The following is a 22,218-nucleotide window of genomic DNA, read 5'->3' as shown; positions in this document are numbered from 1 at the left end:
CTCCTCATTGGTTCTGTATTTTTTTTTTCATACCATCGTAACTCTACTACAACAAGAGCCAGTGATGGTGAATTGCTTGACCTTTCTCATTGTGCAGCGGTGTTGTGCTGTGTGGTCTGTGTCGACTTGGTTCAGCCCATACATCAAGAGAGGTTTGTTATTTTGGACACCTTTGTTTGGTGGGAATTGGAGGTGTTGTGTGTGTATAACAAGCCCTTGTACTGGCATTTGTCAGCATTTATATTTGTTTAAATTTGCAGCTATGATGCGTTGCGTCTAAATTTTTTTTTGTCTCTTCTTGCTCAGTAAAGACTGACACTGTATGAGACACAGCATTGAACAGGCAAAAAGGCTTTCTTTAAGACACAATTTTACTGTACAAAATGTTTTATAGTTTTCACAAAATACATTTAGAAAGCTCCATTTTAAATAAAATTAAATTGAAATATTTAAGAGACAGCGTGTAGACGTTTTATCTCAGAAGCATTGCTCAGACGTAAACCCAGTGTGTCCATGTTCTACGTACACACTGAAATAAAAATGCAAAACTCAAAAGAGCATGACAGATGATGCTAGAAAAACCCTCCCATGGTCTTCAATTATAAATAAGGACTGCGGGGTTCGACTGCAGTCTCACGAACTCGAAGCCAATGTAATCTAACAGAACGTGTTTACAAAATTTTGCAACACAAGACTAATATCTTTAAAAAAAACATTGTGTACTAGATGAAATACAAAGGCTTTGGTCTGTTTTACAATCAACAATGATTAAATCTGATATGTACTTGTAAACAACTGCCAAACACTTAAGTTTAAAACTCTGTCAAGCAATGTTTAATCATAATTATAGGAATTAAATATTTCTAGTTGCACAATTTTTTTTGACCATAGGACACTATAATACAACTATACCTAAGAGACAAATTGTACCTGACCCTAAAGAAATGTATTTCATGATGCATGGAACATTTATAGAATATTCTCGGGGATATAAATGAAATCAACTTTTATTGGAGAAATCTTTCTGGAAGATTTCTAGGGAAGACAAGTACTTTACATTTTGACATAAACAAACTGGATTATATCGAAGACGCAGTCTACCATTTACAGACTACAGGTTTTCTTTTACACCTGTTTTCCACATTTAATGTTCTTCGTGGTAATCTAGAGTCAATCCAACCACCGAAGCAAGACCCAACTTGTGTCGCTCGTCGCGCCGTCTGTGCACACTTTGAGCTGTCGATAGTGATCCGTGTTTAATAAGCCGGCAAACGCAGGCCCACATCAGAGGAGTCGAGACCACAGCCTCAGTGGGTGGATCGAGTTTGAGTTTCCTCCGCTAAATATCCATTCATAAGAAATAAGACCAATAAATAGTTTTTTTGTTGGTTTTTTTTTTGACACAGTAAGAGTCTTCCCTCCAGCTTTTCGTCTTTAATGATATGCAACAGCGTCCAGAGACCATGCAAAGGCTGGTAGAAAGTCTCGATATAAGCAGATCAAAAGATAGTCATGGCAGAATCTCTCAGGTTCTCCTCGCTCAAACAAACGCAAGACCAACATGGTTTTCTAGCAGTCCATCTATCAGTACTTGATCTTGGTTTTTCATATTAACATACAAATGGCCATTTACTAACACACCAGAGAAAAAAGGAAACAATGACTGAAGTTGGAAATAGAAAAAAAAACATAAGTTTTTGTTCCATAAAAATTTAACACCGGGCACTTTACAGAGGTCCATTTTTTTTCTGTCTTTCCATCGTTGTTCTCTCTTCCAAAGTCCTCGTTTGAATGTGCCTAGAGCTACAGAACAGCACACAGTCCCATTGGAAAAACAAAGCCCAGACGTCCCAAGGCTCTCCCAGAGTCTCTCTCTTTCTTTCCTCCTCCCCTCTCCTGTCCTTTGCCTCTTCACAACCCTCTCTCGCCTTCTCTACTCTCCTGTGCCGTGTATGTGTGAGGAGCACTGCCGGAGGGCGATGGTGGAGTGGGTGGTTACAGGGTGAAGTAGCTCTTCTCTCTACTGTAGTCTTGACCAGTACTGAGACATGTCAGGCTCGCTCCCTGGGACTTGGACAGGGACAGACACTCCAGGAGAGATGAGTCCTGCAGAGACAAAAAGAGAAAGATGTCAGTAAAAAAATAAAAATAATAATAATAAAATTAAAAAGCCCCGGAAGATAACATGCTAAATTAGACGAGTGGATGCACCATGCACTGTTAGTGTGACAGCTAACACTAGTTAGCATCATAGCGCAGAGCATTTTGCTTTAAATGCTTGCAAATAGGTAGAGAAGCAGTGGAGCCACAGTGAGTCACAATGCTCTGCACATGGTTGCACAGTAAAAGGCTCGCAAGCTCGATAAATTGAGGCTTTGGCAATGGCATTTAAACAGAGAGAGTAGAACAGCAAATGAATCAAATTAATTAGCAATTTAGCACAGAGGAAATGTGGTTATGCATGATTAACTCTTCATGACTATAACCGGTATATATGGCTCTCGGTAAAAGCATCCTAATGGGGTGGAACTAAACTATGGGCAGGAGTAGTGGGATTGACATGATGGTGTTGAGCGGCAATGAAATGAGCTTCATGCAACTGCAGAGGGAAAAAAATGATATGGAATGTAGAGATATCGATCCGTTTGGACCATGAAGTTTCTCAAATAGACGGGAAAGGAAAGTCGCTGCAACAGATCATGAATCAAAGATGGCTATGTAGTACCCCCTAATTTACAGGAAAGGTGGCAGATATTTCAAAGAGTGCACTTGTTTGTTATGATTAATTCCCAAGCATGCTGAGCTGTCTGCCTACCTGTTGAGGTGGTACCAGAAGTGGTCATTGATTGGCTGTTCATATGTGCCTGCATATGAGGGGGCGTGTATGTGTCGTAGCTCCGCCCATTCACAGGCGGACTGGTAGGCAGCATGCAGGAATAAGAGGAGGTCTGGCTGGGCTATAGATGGGGGGAGAGAACGTTACATTAGCTTAGCCAACCATATTTATAGTCTTTAATGCTGTAAGGCAGATAGTTTAATTTAATTTAACTTTTTTTGTTGATAAAGCTACCCTTTAAGGTTTTTGTTTGGCCAGGAAACACAATTTAAATTACTCATGGTGTATTTGATTCCACTCTTACAAATCAAATCAATCATCATGAAAATATCATATATTTATAAAACACAATTGATTGGTGAGCATCATGGTGTTTTACTTACTTGCATAGGTAGATTGTTTGCCATGGTGAAGCTTGGCATGGGGGGCAGCGCACTGTAGGTGTTTGTGAGTGCAGAGTCAGGTCTACCCAGCATTGACCCCGAGGTGAAAGACACTGCGAATGGAAATGAAATGTGTTTTAAACCCGCTGAAATCACACAAATACACACACACGCACACAGAGTCCTCCAGTGTGAGACGTCTCATTAGCGTTAAGTAGTGCGTGCGTGAGGTGACGCCTTATCTGACAGGCTGATAGGCCCGGACACATACTGTACAGTGTGTGTGTGTGTGTGTGTGTGTGAGTGTGTGTGTGTGTGTGTGTGTGTGTGTGTGTGTGTGTGTGTGTGTGTGTCTCGCAGGTGATTGACTTGTGGGCTTCAGCTCTGCCGGTGTGCCCTCGTGCCTGATTCGGTAATTACGCAGATAGTCAGCTGAGAAGTTTTGCTCAATCATCCATCAAAAGGAAACCACCGGTGCTTCTTCATGTGAACTAGAGCGCACAGCCACCGAGGCCTCTCTTCCCCTTTTATATTAGGTTGTCACATAATAATCTTTAGTCATATTTCGCATGGATCCTGTCCGACTTGAACCCACTGACATTTAAATGTGCTTTTGCTTAGTTACTTTATTACAGTCATAGTGCGAGAGTGACAAATAAATTCAGCATCTGTGCAAAACAGTAGTTGACAAAGTCAACAATAGTTGACAAAGTCTATTTTAATATTTAAATATAAATGTTATTTGAAGTGCTTTGTGTATAATCCCAACTGTGGTGGACCTACCCGGTGTAGTGGGCTGTGGGATGGCCTGGTAGACGCTGGTACTAAAGCTGCTGCTGATGGGAATGTGACTGGAGGAGTTGTTGGCCTGGCGGCGCTGGTTCCGCAGCTTTTCCTCTCGCCTCCACTTTGCTCTTCTATTTGAGAACCATACCTGCAATTAAAGCCAATTATTAGTTTTTTCCACGCTTTTTAAAAAAAATATATATATATATATATATATATATATATATATATAACAAAAAACACACACAGAAGTTTTTATCACTCACTTGTATTCTTGCTTCGGGCAGGTCGATTTTCGCTGCTAGTCTCTCGCGCGCAAAAACATCTGGATAATGAGTTCTTTCAAATTCTGTAATGCAACATTTGATACAAAAAAAGTGTCAGTAAAAAAGTAATAAATTAGGTGGAAGGTTTTTTTTTATTATTTTGTTTTTTGCAGGGCTATTAGTTGAATAAATGATATCAGGCCTGTTATTCATTTATTATAATATTTTTTTAAAATGTAGCTCTCTTAATTCACCCGTGGCAATCTGGAATGTGCTTTTTTCTAACAGGACAAAATATTTAAAAATAAATAAATAAAAAAGAACGAAAAATAATTTTATAAATGTGTAATTGATTCAGTGGTTGCTCGACCTTTTTCCAGTGCTTCAATCTGCTCCTGCGTGAAGGACGTGCGGTTTCTCTGTAGTTTCCTCTTGAGCTGCAGTCGCATTTGTGTCTCCTCTGAATCCTCCCCGTTCGAGCTGATGGAGTTTGTGTTTTCTCCTGCGCCGTCTTGTTGTTGGCAACCGTCTGCAAATAATAGCATATCGTGGAAATATACATTCAATTAAGCTAATCAAAAAAATTATTCTCAGGTCTCGTGTTGTAAGGACCTGCAGCTAATTGTACAGACCGCGCTGCAACATCATTAATTAAGCCCCCATCATGGTTTATTAATTTCAAAATCAGAATAATTATTGCAGTTTTCTTCTTAATGTTGCCACATTACAGACGACTGCCTGCGCGGAAAGGGACAATATGAAAAATAAAAGGCCTCGCGTTAAACTGTTTATAAAATATTGTGGGAAAAACAGGCTGAGGAGGGAAATACTCCGCGTACTTATTGCTCTCCAACAATGGCGTGTGTTCTCAAAAGGTTAAGAGAAATGTGACAAGATGTGGCGAGCCTCTTTTCAGAGCCTATGAAATGTATTAAAACCCCAAACTCTCTAGCCCCCTTTTTTAGGGCAGAGCAATGCCTCAATGGTCTTTCCCATATGGGCGTTGGTATAGCCATTGAGGTGACCACCAACTTTTGAATAGGAGAAGACGCTTTTCAGAATGATACAATGCCTTCAGGAGTAAGGGAAACCATTAAACTATGGACACAGCCAGGGACGAGCAGTGAGCCCTCGGTGGGTGTAATATATGGGAGGGGGGCTATTGGAGGAGATGACAAAAGGATCCTCTCTCTCTGGAGGCGCACAGGCTATAGTACTTTGGCATTGTGCGCACGAGGATCCCAGTCAACAGAGCTTTGAGTCCAGTGTGTTAACCCTTATCCACTACCATCATTAATCACGTCCCCCGGCCAGCTACACGCCAGTCAGGATTTCTGTCTTCAATTGGAAACAAATGAGTGAGGAGAGAGCATGCAACCCCCTGAACAACCAAAATAAGGCCAATCTATTCACTGCCCCTTCAGTTGCAGGGCAAGGCTTATCGACTAATGTCTGTCTTGTTGTTGGACATCATTATCACACCGAGGAGTTAATGCGAAAGTAAGCAGGGGTGCGTTGATAAGAGGGTGGTTTATGTAATATCTCACGGATGTTTGTCTGGAGCAATGAGTCGAATTCATGAGGGGAATTCCGCTTTTTGTATGCAGATTTTGTTTATGTTTTTAACCAGATTGGCGTAGTTGTAAGGGGGTGTTGCACGATTGGAGCAGGTGCATAGCCATGCATTAGGCCTCCGTGTCCTCTATAAAGCAAACATGCGGGTTACATGCAAACCCAAAATTTGATGTTTGGGTGTGAAAACTGTCTTGTGTAAAAGTTGTCGCAGTTAGAAATTATTTTTTGAAAAATAAATAAATAAATAAATAAATGAATAATAATAATAATGTGAAAAGCAAGCAAGCAGATTTTACTGCTGTAGGCCTGGAAACATATTTAGTGAGTCTAAATGCAAAAGTCTTGGTTCACTGCATGCGACATGCTTTCTTGACAATTTCCCCTCGCTGCCAAAAAAAAAAAACAAATAGACAAAAGTATTCTTCTATAGGCCAATAGTTTGTATCCACGCTATTTGTTTCTTCACTCCGGATAATCCATAAAAAGGAGTGAATGTGCAGCTATTATCCGTCTGCCAGACCCACTGACGCTAGGATGGGATTTGTTTTCTTTATAAAAGCGCTGGGAAATAAACTCATTCTTTAGTATCACGATGTCTCAGCCAGTGAGGCGGAAAAGCAGCAAAAAAGAGATACCGAACCAATTGCGGCACCTTTCAGCTGCTGAGACCGGATCAAAACACTCTTGAGAAACCGCTTAGAACTGAAAGAGAAAGTGAGAGACTAAATCCTATAGACGGGATTTAGAGCCATATAGCCAGCGACTGAGAATGAGAAAGAGATAAAAGACAAAATCGGTGAGGAGTTTTTATTCGTTTCTCTTTGGATAGAGTTGTCTTCTTTTGGGGGCCTGTCACTCTCCGTGTAGCCATTCTGTCTGCTTACTCGGCTGTCGGATGGAAAACATATTTTCGTTCCCCTGAGACAACTGCTTTACTTGAATATTCATTTAATTAAAAACTCAATAAAGAACTAATTATTATTATTATTATTATCAACACTGATTATTCTGTTATTCATATAATAATAATCATAAAATATTAGCTTTATTAGAAATCAATTATAACCAACGGCAACCACAGTAAAACTGAATAAATAGGATATCACTATTGTGTAAAATAAAAATAGCAACAATAGCAATAAAAAAACAATATCACTAATGACGATAATAAGCAAATAATATTAATAATAATATGTTATTATGATTTCAAAATAAAGTTATCATTTTGCTCCTAATATGATCGTTTCCGCTTTACTGCTCGTTGATAACAGCCCCACGTGTCCAAATGGCCACCAAACAAATGCAAATTAATATTTGCAATGACTGAATTCCAGCACTTGCATTTCTCCTTTCTGATGCATATTAATCAGACTCAATGCTCCGTGTTAATATTTGTTTAAATGCATGAATATTTAAGAAGTAAAGTCAGCGTAAAAAGGTGGCGTCTCCAATAAGAAACTGTGCTCAATGTTTGGCCTGCAGTAGGCCGACAGGAAACCCTCTGAAGTGGAACATTTCCACAGCAGCCTCACCATCTCCACACTCCTGCATGTTGCCATAATGAGAGACAAAGCCCTCTCTAATGAGCAATTACACGTAGTGCGGACCGTTCCCATAACCAATCATTGCGTGTGAAGGAAAACATTCCTTTGTACTAATATCCCCGCACACAGCTCCCCGGCTCTGCCTCCCCATCAGGAGGGGAGGGAAATGCAGGCTGTTGGGTGGACACCTCTGCTGAAAGGACAAGCCGCTGTCACGCACATCCATGTCTGGGACAGTGGAGGCATTCAGACTGCATGCATGGCCTATGGCTTCCTCTAATCGACTAGTCTTAATTGGGGGTCTTGTTCAGGGCATCAAAGCATGCCAATACAATACCTTCCTGCATACAGAGCCGTGGACCGGAACCACTGGAATAGTAAACTGGAAATCTATTCATAATCGAGCAATTTATGGTAACCTTTGTGGAGTTCACATTCATCTTAATGCATCCACATCCACACTAGTCAAATATTTGTTTTACTAAGCCTGCAGACCGCTTAGCTGCATCCTTCTTTGACACAACCGTGCGTGCGTCAAGGTGTCTTTATTGCCACTGTGTGATAATGAGGCTCACCTTGGTTGGGCTGCCCTGGCACTGATGTTCCGGGGTACCAGCCGGGCCGGGTCCCCCAAGTTCCTGTCTGACCGTTGAGCATTCTCAGCTTGTCATACATGCCATCTGCGCCCATCTGTTGCTTTTCACTAGCCAGGTTGCGGAGGACTCTGTTTATCGATGACACCTGAATGACAAATTACATATGATGAAGGTAAAGATTAGATGGAGCCCCGTGGCAGTGTGTTCCTACATGCAACAGACACCTTATAATAATCATAATAAATGTGCACAAGAAGGTGATCCTGCAAAGCGCGCAAATGGACATCGAGCTCCTTCTAATTGACTGCATGTTTGGGTGATCACATATGCAGCAACGCGCGTGCCCCACACTTTGAATCGCACTGTATTTAATAAGAATGAATGGTTGGTTGCCCATCTCCTTTTCCTCCACTGCATGAGAAAAAAAAGTCATTTCATGTGGCAAATTAAATCATGCACATAACTTGCAGTCAGTACACTTACACTGGGTATATTGTCGTTGGTGCAGATCCCCTCCGACAGAAGTCTGTCACGGATCTCCCACGCAAAGATAGACGGACACTCCCGCTTGTACTGCGCGATTTTCGCGACCACCTCTGGAGTGGCGACCCTGGGCTTGCTGCCGCCTATTGCTCTCGGTCTTATGGAGCCAGTTTCATAATACCGGCCCAGGATCTTGCTCACACAGCCGTTGGATACCTGGATGGGAAACAAAAGACACATTTGACATACATTATTTACGACTATTAACGGAATGTCTAAGATGGCGTCAAATAATTATCACCTTTTCACTGTCCAGCACTTGGACTTCATCATGGGTCTATAAACACAAAAAATATGCCTTGAATGGTATATTAGGCATTTCCTGCAATAAATTTATTCTTTATAAGAGCAGGCAGATTACTTTTTTGTCGGCCTTGTTGCATTTCCAATAAACGGAAATATGTCACCAGTAAATAATAATTTTTACTAACTTAAAAAATAAAAGTAAAATGCAGCATTTAGGCTACAAGAAAGGTGGATTTAATGTGAAAATCACACCGTTATGTCTTTCATATTTTTTGCTTAATTGTATTTTTAAAGAAGCAGTTTGTATGCATTGAAAACAAAGTGTGCATAAAACCAGTTTTCTGTTAAAAAACAAAACAAAACAAAACAAAAAACAAAACAAAAAAAAACGTGTGATTGTCACCTGCAGTATCCTGGAGATGTCGCAGGGTCGAGCGCCACTGTGGGCAAGTTCAACTATTTTCTGCCTGGTGGAATCCGGCAGCGGTCTACCATTAACAAACACACCACCAAGCTGGTTTACGCCACTGTGACCTACATGGAGACAAAAGCATCAGAGTCATCACATCGTATTATAACTCTAATTAAAACACATGTGATAAAGCAGATGATTCAATGGAGAGGAAAATGGTAGAAGCGCTCAGGAAAACCGAGGTAAAGATGAAACATGGAGACAGCATACAGACGCTTTATTGCAGTTGACTTCGAAAAATTAAACGTAGTTTGGTCGAAAAATTAAGTTTAAATCGAAGTGCACTGATAAAACAATAGTTTTAAGAAACTGTTACACCGCCCGGTACATTCCCCTTTGAAGACAAACATTGCGCAGTTATTCAGAAACACATGCAGAACATGGATCAAACGATAACAGCCTCACATAAACTACACCAAAACATCTCAATGTGTTTTCTCCCAAAAATAAATGAACAACTCAGCCGCTCCAATGCCCTGAGGAAACTCAACTAACCTTTTATCAAACCGGCAAACTTCGTTATTAAAACAGTCGTACCGTTATCCATCCCTTCAAAAACAGCTGCGCATTACCAGCACCAGCCCCTCACTCATAAACTATCCTCAAAATAAAAACCAGCAGCTCCGACAACCACAGAAAATACTACACCTGAAATAATGTGTTAAATTAGCTTTCAGTCCAAAGCATCGCTTTTTCGAAAGTGACTTTAAATCGACAACTGTAGTCCTCCAAAACAACCAATAATTACGCATCAAAAAGACAGACACCACATAGGATACTAGCTCTAAAGTAGCATCTTTTATGATTGCTTATTGTCTAAAAAAAGATTGCTTTCTGAAAATTATTCCTAAATTGTTCAATGGAATCTCTGTAAAGCACAGAATAAACCGGCAAACCTGAAGCCAAATGGGAGAGCAGACTCCCCGGAGTGCCTGAGCTGCTCTCTGTCTCTCCGCTGCCTTCCCCTGCGCTGCCGCCCGGTGCATTGACTCCGGGAGCAGAGGCTCCTTAGCAATAAATAAGCTCCAAATATAGAAGAGGGGGAAAATATGATGAGCCTGCCTGACATTTGTCTTTAAAATAAAGCTAGCTGCACGTCAAGTTTGAGCTTAATTTCTGGAAATAGGCGGAAGTCGCCTCGGATCATGCATGGGAGGCTAATTGAAAAGATCAGTTGGAGCACTTGTGGCAGGCATGTCACTTTATGACACCGCTCTGCTTTTGAAAATCGCATCGTCACGACAAATAGTAGCATGATAAAACGACCCTTTCTGTCTGCATTTGGATACCACTCAGACAAAATTGGACGCTACTCGTTTACCCTCCGAGGGAGACTTCGTTTTAAGGTGGCCAGGGGCTACGCGCGGTCACAGAAACGAGGGCGCGCCTGGTTTCTTAACATATTAAAAGTGACATGCAGTTTTTTCCCCCCCTTGTTTGTATTTGACAACAAATGCTCACAGCCACTGCAGTCCTGTTGTGTGCAATCGGTAGGCGTCTTTACTCTGAAATATGTCACAGGACTCTGCATTAAACTGCAGACTTAATTTTATAGAAATAATCTGAAAAGGGGGCTGAGTATAGCCATGTGAAAATAAACCTGTTTAACTGAGTAACATATCCCTTTTGGCCGCTATGTGTAATAATCTTGCAGCGTGGATCTGATTGATAGTAAATCCATTATCATCCCTCCTGCTCTTTGGTAATTCCAGGATTAAGTGGAATTAATAGACTTCTTTCACTGAAATTGGCCTGCCCGCATTAAGCAGGTCCTGCTCTCCGGGTTCTCCAGAGCACCTCTGATTTATAGCTATCATATAAATCCTCCGGATCGATAAAACCGTCAGATAAGGACATCAAATAAAAATCAAACTCTCCTAAGGTTAAGTCTTAATCATGGCACAATTCCCTCAAGTGCCCAGAGTCGATCTCGCCCGCTGGCGCTGATTATGCGCCTTGTATTCTATTGCAAGTCGACTAATAGGAAAACATATGGTGTCAATTTGGACGCTCCCCACCATATACACCCAGGAGTTATTAGCACAAAAGCCACCGAGGCCGTCGCGACCTTTAGACAACCCAAAGGGCTGGGCCCAATGATATCTCCTCGGCAATTCGCACCAGACATCACACGCCAAGCCATGGGAGCATCCCATTATCATCAATCCGCTGCAAAGCAGGAGCACTGGGTATTGTACACAGCTTTGATAAGGCCCCATCATCTCTATAATGGAGCACTGACAAGCAAAAACAAAAAAAAAAACACAGCGCTGTAGCCTTTAAAATAAGACTGTAATACAATCGGCTTGTATTTTTGTTTTTCTTAATTATGACCTCTACACATCAAACAATCCAACTGTCACTGGATTAAAACATATGTTTTGTTTTGATTTTTTTTTTTTGGGTCACTAATGCGCACAGATTACAGCACAGACACGTCATCAAGGTATATGGAGAATAATATAATAAAATCATCCCACACACCTTCATCACAGATGTCATACACCTCTTGTCCAGCAGCAAGAGAGAAAATGTTTCATGTTTATCCTTTTTTGTTTCAACACACACCAGGAATAAGACAGATATTCAACTCATGTTGGGCCACTTTAAACACAGAGAGGCCTATAAGCAACTTCATGTACCTTTTTTTTTTTTTTTTTTTTGATTGGCACCCACGACAATATGGTTGTTAATATTTATCTTCCGCTGTGAGTTCAGCCTGCACCTAACAGAGAGGCCCGCGGTTATAATATGAGCATTTTCTTTCTAGCTCATGCTGTCTGTCCGTGAAGAATATGGACTAATCTACATAAGACATTATTGCTATTCCTCATGTTTCATGCAGGGCTCTTCTCTACGCAGCTAATCTTGTATGCAGCCTGGCAGCCAGCTCTAACGCTAATGCAGACGGCTGTGCAATTATTTAATACCAACTCAGGCAGAAACAAAAATCTCCCTCTCAACCCAACCCCCTCTATTCTCTCTCTCTCTCTCTCTCTCTCTCTCTCTCTCTCTCTCTCTCTCTCTCTCTCTGGAGCAGGGCGACGTGTGATTAACTTGTTCAATAATAACTTCTCTACCTATCATTGCAAAAAAAAATAATAAATTAACAGCAATGAAACGGCCATCAAATAACTGAGAATATCTCGCCTCCTGGACCTCAAAGTCATGCAAATTTATGCCTGCACGTACATTTCCTTTTCCTTTAAAGTGTTCTTAAAGTTATTGCGCTATAACAACCTGTGCATAATGTCAGTGGGTGTTGCTTCCATGCAACCACATTAAAACTTTGCGGTTGTAATCAAAAGTTTAAAAAAACAAACAAAAAGCAAATATGAAGACAACTTACTGTTCTGCATCATTGAGGCTACGCCAGACTCCCACGTGGCTTGGTTGTGGTATTCTAAGCATCACAAGGGGGAAAACAAAACTGGTTACAATTATGTACACATCCTTCATTTTCACTGTCAAATTATTTGCAACATTTTTCATTTATTTTTTATATTTAAAAAAAAGTTTCTCATCTCATCGTTCGATTAATGTTTGCGGATCTTTGTGCTTAAAACATTATTGATGCATTATGAATTTTCACATCCTCAGTGTATGTATGTATTTTAATTAAACTTGCCTGGAAACAGAGTTGACTGTCCACTCTATAACAATTTAGTCAATCATCTGCCGTTTTCACTACTTAATGTCTCCCTATAGGACAAAGCAAAACAACACATTAGCACAGCCACAGCTATACTGATGCACTTACTGTATTTGTGCCCTACATTTTATAATTAACCTAAATGTTGCTGCCAAGCACAGAAATGAAAATTGACGCGCGGGGCTAAACATCTCTGTCAGGCTGACAGCAACTAACAAAAAATAAATTACATGATTCGGGGCCTGTAACTCTTTTAAAGCACTTTTTTCTTTCAATGCTCATAAAGCAACTCTCATCGTCTCAGCAAGACGCTTCTGTATATTTTATTTAACTTGATATCACTTCTTAATCGTGCAAACTGTACAGTGACACACGTTGTCTCCCTCGCCTCACTGCTCTGCAAAAGTCCAGACCAGGAGGGGGTACAAAGCTGGTGTACAAAGCCTGCTGGACTCCCAACAATGCACCCCCTTTTCTGCCTCGAACTACCTCAAAACCCGGGGCGAAAACTCGGCCTCCGAGACTAGAAACACACAGCTTCCCCACTAAACACACCAACAAGTTCAGATTAATACAAAGAGCCGGAGGCATGCATCCACCCCCTCCGGGACCATTCACACACATATCACACACTCACAACACACAACACACACACACACGACCGTGACCCCGGTGCCGCTAGTGCGTGAATGTGGGTTTTGTTGGCTCTGTTTTAATAGAGGGGGGAAAATTTTAAAAAGTAATTTCTTGTTACAAATATTTGGTGGTTATTTTGTGCTGCTGGTGCGGGTTGTAAAGCGGGTTTAAAGACACAACAGCGCAGTAGGGCGCTCAATTGGAAAAGACAAATGCATTAAAGAAGCTATTGACTGGGGGGACAGATAAAAAGGGGGCCACGGAGGGAGAAGTCTGAAGTTTTCGTTTTCTCCCTCCATGCAAAGTTGTGTTGTGTGCAGAGCAAAATGGCCCTGATAGCGACGTCTCTAACAGTCCAGAGCTAGTTTGTAGGACGCACGCGGGGCCGCCATTGCATTTAGATTGTAGCTTTCTTTCATGTTTGACAAATAGGCTGCATTAATCAAATTCAGATGCCATCACACTGGCCCACAGAGCCGGAGTTAGCCTGTTTAGCATAGCCTAAAATTACCCAAACAATCACCAGCTAATTCAGATATTATTACTATTATTATTACTTTTATTGTTGTCATTATTATTAATATTATTAAGCCTATTATTGTTGTTATTATTATTATTATTATTAGGCTATTATTACTGGCTTAGTGTCGTGATGTTAAGGTGTAAAAATAATACATTTAAAAACAGTTTATTTATTTAAGCTTGACCAGCCTGAAAATGCACTGCTGTCAGTAGCTTTTAGCCGTGTAAGGTCCAAGTGGTTAATCATTTATTTAAGGTCGAAAGCTCAAACGTTGTTGTTCCCGAGGTTAACTACGATCTAATCTGCATTTCTTTTCCTTTAGTAATCCGTAACAACAATGTCTTAATTCAACATGCTTATTCTGGCCGTGCTCACAACATTCATATGCAGAAATAGTGCATGTAGGCCTTGACTATAATGGCCCCGGTGCAAGTTGCAGGCTAACAGAGAATATAGGGCTATATATAAATATATATAACTTATATAAATGCATGACTTTAAAAATGTGATGCATATTACAGAATACATTTAGTGAATTAGTTATTATGTAGCCAACAGGTTTTATCTCAACTCTAAGGATCAGAAATTGTAGTGTGTGTTAAGACATAGACCTGGTGTGTTTTTGTTGTCAGTGTTTTTAAAATGTTATCATATATTTAGACTGAATTCTGTTGAATTTATTTTTTTTAATTACACAGGAAAAATGCACAATTACACAAAATCAACGCGCTTGTTTTATTCTACTGTTCTGTTAAATTGTCTTGACAAAATTATTTAAAGGCAGCAGCAATTTGCATCCGTATTTGGTGTTTTATTTTAGCACTGGACTTATTTGAAACATTCTAACAATCTGACAGGCCTGTCAAAGACGGTGTCTGACTATTTTAAAATAATGTACAGCCTCACTGCTAAAATGTAATAGTTTAATTTGCCGTCATGAAGAGAAACAGTTTAGAAATAAAAGGGGAAAGTTGTATTTTCTCTGACACACGAACACGTTAAAACGGGCCTCCTCCCCAACTGCTTCTTTTTTTTCCTTTTTTTTTTTTTGGTAGAAGGCGCTTGGGTGACTCGCCTGCATGAATCAATCTGACACCTTTCCTCAACGGGTCATTGCGCCCCATTCTCCACGATGATCACTGTCCTGGCCCAACGTGACTTTTTACTCTTTACTGTCATAAATAAGCGGTAAGCTATCCGTAGGCCCTAAACACACCAACAAAATCGAGCAGATAATACAGACAGAGGCGCTAAAGGCTGTTCGCACTTTTGAGAGAGTCCAGTCAGAAGACAGGCTGCACAGTCCAAACGAGCAAACACCCACAACCTCACCCCTCAACCTCAAACTACAGCCGAGAATTAATGATCTATACTCATATGATAATAAACAACAATAATAAACATAAATATAATAAATTCTGACATTACAACAACAGTGATAACTCTATAATTTAACAGTACGGGCAAACTTAAAAATTAAGATCTCACCTTTTTGGGGCATCCTGCGTCGTTGTGAAAGTCCTTAGTAAACTACAGGCTATACAGCCTCCACACCACACAGAGAGCAAACAAAAAAAAAAAAAAAAGCCGACCAGGATCAGTCTCTCTCGGGAAGTTTAGAAGAGGAAAAATTAGTTTCCAGTGGTCTTCGGCGGAGAAGGAGGGGATATCCCTGCGAAGGGGACAGAGATTGACAGTGAACTCAGATGTCAGGACGCACGGAGTTTGGCGAGGATGTGCGCTGGCGTGTGAGAGAGCGAATGAGAGAGTCGGAAAGAGAGAGAGTGGGGAAGAGAGAGAGAGAGAGAGAGAGAAGGGGAGGAGGAGGAGGAGGGATGAAGGGGAGGGAGAGGAGGTGGTGGTGGTAGAAGGAGGAGGAGGAGGAGGAGGAGATGGGGGTAAAGAGAATGAACACACCTATGCTGATTGGTGATGGAACAAGTGTATTAATGTATGTGTTCCTGGTCTGCCGTGTGCGCCTCGCCTCTCCTCGCCTCGCCTCCCTCCGCCGCTCTTCACTGGCCCATTAGCGCGACCCGACCTCTGTCATCATCCCCCATATAAACACTTCCCCCTGCACCACAGCCAAAGCGGGAAACGGGGCCGAGCCACAGCGAGAGAGAGAGAGAAAGAGAGAGAGAGTCTCGTCTTCCCAACCCACTAATCAGCCCACGCATGCAAATACCCTGCGCTCACTTGCTGAATATTGCCCTATTGCAAAGCAACTGCCTCGGAAATGCCCATTGGTCGGAAGGCTCTATTCTTCCAGGCTGAATTGGGTCCGCGCAGGGAATCTGAGGCATGTTCAGCTCCAACCTGAGGCTAACTAGTGCTGCGAGGGGGGACGGAGAGAAGTAGCAGAGGAGCAGCAGCTCACGTGAAGCGCATAAATGAAAATTACAAAGAGGTGCAGCGCGCTTTATATGAAGCAGCCGAGAACCTAATGTTATTTATCTTTATGTTATTAGGCTCTTATGTTGAAAAGTTTTGCAGAATGTCACCTCGGTTTTGTTTGTGTTTTTATTGTGGTTTCTGCATCCACGTGTCAAATGTAGATCAGATATTTTTCACTTTGACAAAATACTAAATGTTCAAGCATCAGTTTTGCTCTAGTGAATTTAAAGCATAAGTCAGATTAGCACGTAAATTAAACATATTTAGCCTAAAAATAACAATGCAAAATCCCCAATACACCCCTTAGAGGAGACCTTGGAATTGTATGGAAAGTGCAGCTGAGTTTGGAAAGTTTTTGTTTTTTGTTTTTAACTAAAATGCTAAAAACTCCAAATGGAAGTATATTAGCCCATTTAAAAACAAAAAACAAAAATACACTTGCATTTCAAAATGGCACGGCCCTCCCGCACTAAAAACAACCCCAAACGTCGACCACGTGCTTTTGTTGATTCTTTTTGGGTATCACCTTCCCCTGAATAGCCTTACCCCTCCTGTCAACAAGAACACCATGCGTAAAGAGCGCAGCCTTTAGGCAAGCTCGGGTGCTTTTTATGGACACATTTGCGAGGCGACGGCGACGTCACTCCTGCGACCTGACAGCAAATAGCACGCGTAAATAAAGTAAAGCAAATGACTGTGTAGCCATGGCCACACGCTCTCAAACTGCGCTGGTTGAATGACTGGCTATTAACGCACACCTCAACGCACCCAAAAGCAACCCCTCTGCGCCCGTGTTTGAGCATACACCCGGAGCTCTGGGCAGCACCAGTCTCAGCACTGAGGAGCCCCGTCGCTTACTCCAAAAGGAGGAGAACCGAAGGGGAGAGAATGAGGGTTGTATGGACGTGGAAGCCAAACTAAAGCAGAAAAGGGGGTGCATGAAAGGGCAAAGAGAGAGAGAGAGAGAGAGAGAGGGTGGGGGGCATAAGCAGGGGGAGGGGAGAGAAATTGCTTCTTCTTTTTTTTTTTTTTTGGATGGGAGGCCATGAAATGAAGTCATGGAGGCCTACACTTGACTTTCTTTGACATGTGAAAAAGTAGGAGAAGTCAGAGCTCATCAATAAAACACTTTGGAGGTGAAAGAGAACTCCCTAACAACCATCGCATTCCTGACTATGGGTTCAATGAGTAGACAAACGACGCTGCCAGAGAGAGAGAGGGTGAGAGGGAGGGAGGAAAGGGAGAGAGAGAGAGAGAGAGAGAGAGAGAGAGAGGGAGAGGGACTGCCCCGGCTTGAATGGGGCCCTCAGTGGGCCGGCGAGATAATGAGCTGAGAGGACCGGCTCAAACTGTCACCGAGGGTCCCGCGGTGAGGAACAACACTTTGGCCAATACTCCTTCATCAAACAACCCGTAAACTAAACGAGCACATTCATCTGTTTCTCCTTCCTGCATTGTTTCTACTCACTTAGACTGGTGGCTCAGCCTATAGGCCTACCGTGAATGGCCACAGCTTATATCAGGCTGAGGGGGGGTTCCCAAACATTTTCACGTCAAGGACCCCCCTATTAGACATGCATTAGACCACAAACACCCCCCCCACCCCTCCACCCGGTCACTCCACCCGATTTGTGCAACGAGGGGACCTCGTGTTGGTTATGATTTACTGTAAAACTGTGGTCGCGGCTGTAGGTGGAGTTAAACATTCAAACCGGCATCTTTTTGAGAGACTTTTGTTTTGTCGGCCAGTGAGGGGAGCTTGTTTTGGTGAATGTAATTGAATTAAAGTTCAAAACACTGTATATAATTTTTTTTAAAAATGCAATCCAAAGTTGATTGCAGGACCAAAGAGGAGTGCAGTGTTTATGCGTCCTCGTGTTGGTCAGCCATAGTGGGGGCATGTTGGCTTAGACAGCCATTACTTTAAGTAACAAGTCAAATTTTATTCGATTTTGATAATTAAAAAAATGAATATTTAATTCACAGTGACAGAGCTCAAGATGTTGATCAAATCTCGCTAAATGATCAAATAGGATCTCAATTGCAAAAAAACAAAAACACGACATCCCTTTATTTTAAACACTTGTGGTTATAGTCCACCTTTATAGTGCTAATGTTATTGCCTCTCACTTGTCACAGACTGCAGCTGTCAAAAATTCACACCACTAACCTGCCTTCTCTGAAAAGACAGATTCCCCGATGAGTGTGAGTGTGTCAAGTAGTTTTCTTTGGAAACAATGCCGCCAGTAGGTTATTGATTTCTTTGGTTAAGCTGTAAATCCGCTCCAGGAGCTAATTCGTTGTCTTCACTCACGGGAGATTTCTGGGTTTTTTTGGTGGTATTTTATTTTATTTTTTCCCCCAAAACCTTCCACTCGAATGTCAGGTAGGCCTTCGTCTTTAATAGCAACAAACCCCTTTGTAAACATATATATATTTTTATATACATTTATATTTTTCTGTTTGTGAGGTAATCTGTATCGCTGTGATGGTCTGTAAAAAAAAATCGGGATAGGCTGATGTTGGGAAAGCAATTAGCCCAATTCGGATTAGCAGCAACTAATGCCACAGGCCTTGAAAAGAAAGCTTAATCTGGCCGCTATTTTCCCCTGAGGCAATGTGGTATTTGTGCCCATCTAGAAACTTTTAAATGCAAAGAAAAAGACAGAAAAAAGAAAGCAAAAAGAAAAAAACAAAAGGGGAGGGAGCTGTACGAAAAAAACAGTGACATTGTTTTTGGACAGGGAGAGAGATGTAGAGCAGGTTAAACTTCACTAATTTAGTTTTATTTGGGAATACGTCAGTTTACCCTCCACAGGCTGATAAAAATTAAGTAATTATGTATAAAACTAGTGGAAATATTGCTTCCATCGTTTTTCTTTTTTTCCTGTTTTATTTTATTCATCAATACTTGTTTGCCCTTGTGATGATCCCCCACTGGAGGTCATAGTTCACCAACCTTTTATTTAGCAGGCCATCTGGGGAGGTCTATTAGAAAATGTTACAAGATTGTTACAAGATTGTTTATCTTCAGCAAAGATGGCCAAACTGAACCCCTATAATTCCTTTATATTTTGAAAGGAAAATTGGAGCATTGATTTATATTATATAAAGAGAAATATTATGTTTATTTATTTAATAGTTATTTTATTATTATTTATCTATTTATTTTTGCAGAAGGAAAGGTGTAAGTTAGTGGAGCTATTCTTCTAGGAATAAACACCTCACTAGTTAATACACCTACTTTTTGTACTATTAAGGAAATCAGATCAATGCAATATTATAAAATTATTACAAAATTATTGTTATTGCTATTATCGCTGATTATGAATATTATTTTTAGCATTGGATGTTGATTTTAACTCTCAAGATTGCCATCAGTAATTTAAAAAAACTATTTATATATATACAGTTTAAACAATAATCAAATCGAAATTAACCTAAAACATTATTATTATTATTATTATTATTATTATTATTATTATTATTATTATCATCATCATTATTATTATTATTATTATTATTATTATTATTATTATTGTCTAGATTGTATTTTGTACTGGTGTTGTTCATTTTGTAATCTTAATCTCAGTTATCACTACAAATGTCGACCTGAATTTTCTAAGCAGCATTCTTGTTGAGATGACCTGTCATCCATCAAGCAGCCTCGGATTGTCAGTTTTATTCTCTCTAACGAGATTCATGAGGACGTCGCAGGTTTATTTGCATAAATTATTTACACTTTTACAGCGTGCAGTTCTGTTTTCATCAACAATGATTGAACAATCACATGCTTGTTTGACTTTTGCGCTGTTCGGAACAGAGAACTCAATTAATGAGGACTTATTTCTCAGCAAATTCAGTAAATATAAAGAAACTTAACCCAATCAGGGAAAATGAAAATCTTTGCAGATGCTTCTTATTCTGCCTCTCCAACAATCTTCCGCCTTTAGTCGCCTTTTAAAGACGTTCCATCACAATAAAGAACCACATATACATGTGTATTTTCAGACGTATAGGTGCACCATCCTCCTCCTGGGGCAGGATGTTTTGAGGGATAAATACTTGAGTGCAGTTTTAGTTTTTATTTACCTAATGCACAGTGCACGATCTTTGAACTTTGAGGAGAAACAAGGCGAGGATGAGGGATTTCTTGTGCAGCTCACAGAAGGTGGACAGTCCACAGAAGCCCTCTCCTGGCAAAAGGCTGAAGGCTGGGATAAACACCGGGGCTAATGGTGTCACATCGCTGCTCGGCAAGCGTGACAGAAAGAAACACTGGACCCAAACATACAGGAGCCTGAGACACCCAAAGGCTCCCAGCTACTGTTTGGACATCAGATTTCATCTTTATACTATTTTACGTGAGGGGGGGAAAAAACAAAAAAAAAAATATGGACGCTTATCTCATTAGAGGTGAGCCTAAAATAGAAATATATATATACATATTTTCAAAAAACACATAAATCTAAATCCGAGTATAGATACAAGAGTCTAGCCTTTTTTTTTTTTTTTTTTTTGGATAAATCAAAATCAGTCTGAAAACCCTCAGGGCGCACGTCATTTCCTTGCATGTTCATTGTACCAATTAAAATTATGACATTTTCCGTTTTTGCAGATTGGAAGCAAAAATTAAAAAAAAAAAATACAACACGTCCAATGACTGCTTAACTAATTTTAGAGTCCACAATATTCAAAATGTTTCTCTAAAACTCGCACGTGGATAGCAGCGCGATGAAGAGGCGCGTGCAGCCAACAAAGTGAAATATTCCGCTGATGGACAGCGTCATTTCCACCGCGCTGATGGATCGAGCAGAGCTGAATAGATCCCCCATACGCATTCAATTTACTGTACAGGTCGAAGCCTTTAATTTCCCCCCGGCGTAAAGCTCACAATAATAGGTGCTTTTTGACGGAGTGACGTGCGCTTAATTCCTTAGTGAAGATCGCTAATTACACGCTGTATGTGTGTGTATGTGTGTGAGAGAGAGACAGATGACAACAAAAACGAAGTCAGCTCGCTGTGTTCAACTTTGTGTGGGTGTAAACCTCCTGTACACAGAGCAACGTGCAGGCACTTAACCCGTAATTTTACCTAACTTTGCCCCGTGCGTCAGGCTGAGAATCAGCTCCGTGCAAGTTTCAGCACCTTTTAAAGTTTTGAGGAGATCAGGCAAAGCACACACATTTCAGAATTTAAATATTCTCAAAAGGAGAACAGTAGACGTATCAGGGATTTAAATATTAAAAGGAAATTGAAATATGTTCCGTCCAAACTCACCGGCTGAAAGGCAGCAGCGGAGTCTGACCGGTATCCTGTGCGTATAAAGTGGCTCCTTCCCTCCCCGGATCTCTCCTCCGCGTCAAAACGACAGAAACTTATAGGTCCCGATATAAATCTATCTACCTTTGGATCCGTCGTGGAGTTGAAATGTCAATGAGAGTGGGAAAAAAAATCTGCGGCTCTTACCAGCAACTTTCCCTTCAGCATCAGCCTCAAGTTGGCAGTGATTGGCTGGAGCGACGGGTCGACGTCATACCTTGGACAGGACACAGAGCACAGAATGGGGAAGTGCACAAGGTAGCAAATACATGTGGAGCACACCGGCCTGTTTACTGTCCCACTGACTGACAGCTAACGCCTCACTCTGCAGGCATCTCGTTTTATTGTTTCATTTTAATTCATCTTATTTGGCTTTATTTTACGTTTTCATTTTATTCCATGGTGCCCCATGTTGTGCCAGATTAAAAGGCGATTTTGCGAGA

At 41.0% G+C, this 22,218-nt stretch overlaps 1 protein-coding gene across 6 annotated transcripts; it reads right to left on the bottom strand.

Annotated features, from left to right (window-relative positions):
• Positions 1-353: 353 nt before the first annotated feature.
• Positions 354-21,886, bottom strand: pax6b (paired box 6b). Of its 6 annotated transcripts, XM_088078865.1 has the most exons (15): positions 21,734-21,886; positions 15,547-15,730; positions 12,876-12,949; positions 12,597-12,650; positions 11,732-11,755; positions 9,179-9,309; positions 8,771-8,806; positions 8,470-8,685; positions 7,966-8,131; positions 4,642-4,800; positions 4,272-4,354; positions 4,003-4,153; positions 3,220-3,332; positions 2,816-2,957; positions 354-2,106 (listed from the first exon to the last, which is right to left on the bottom strand). In XM_088078865.1, the coding sequence occupies exons 4-15, from the start codon at positions 12,607-12,609 to the stop codon at positions 2,021-2,023; spliced, it is 1,320 nt and encodes a 439-aa protein (XP_087934991.1). In that variant the 5' UTR covers positions 12,610-12,650; positions 12,876-12,949; positions 15,547-15,730; positions 21,734-21,886; the 3' UTR covers positions 354-2,020. The 6 variants fall into 6 exon arrangements, with proteins under 6 accessions (XP_087934991.1, XP_087934998.1, XP_087934977.1 ...); XM_088078872.1 differs by lacking the exon at positions 11,732-11,755; XM_088078851.1 differs by lacking the exon at positions 12,876-12,949.
• Between the last annotated feature and the right edge of the window lie 332 nt (positions 21,887-22,218).

The sequence above is a fragment of the Plectropomus leopardus genome, chromosome 1 (genome assembly GCF_026936395.1).
Source record: "Plectropomus leopardus strain MGB_pleo_1.0 chromosome 1, ASM2693639v1, whole genome shotgun sequence".
NCBI lineage: Eukaryota > Metazoa > Chordata > Actinopteri > Perciformes > Serranidae > Plectropomus > Plectropomus leopardus.
This window is presented reverse-complemented; position numbering and strand designations above follow the sequence as displayed.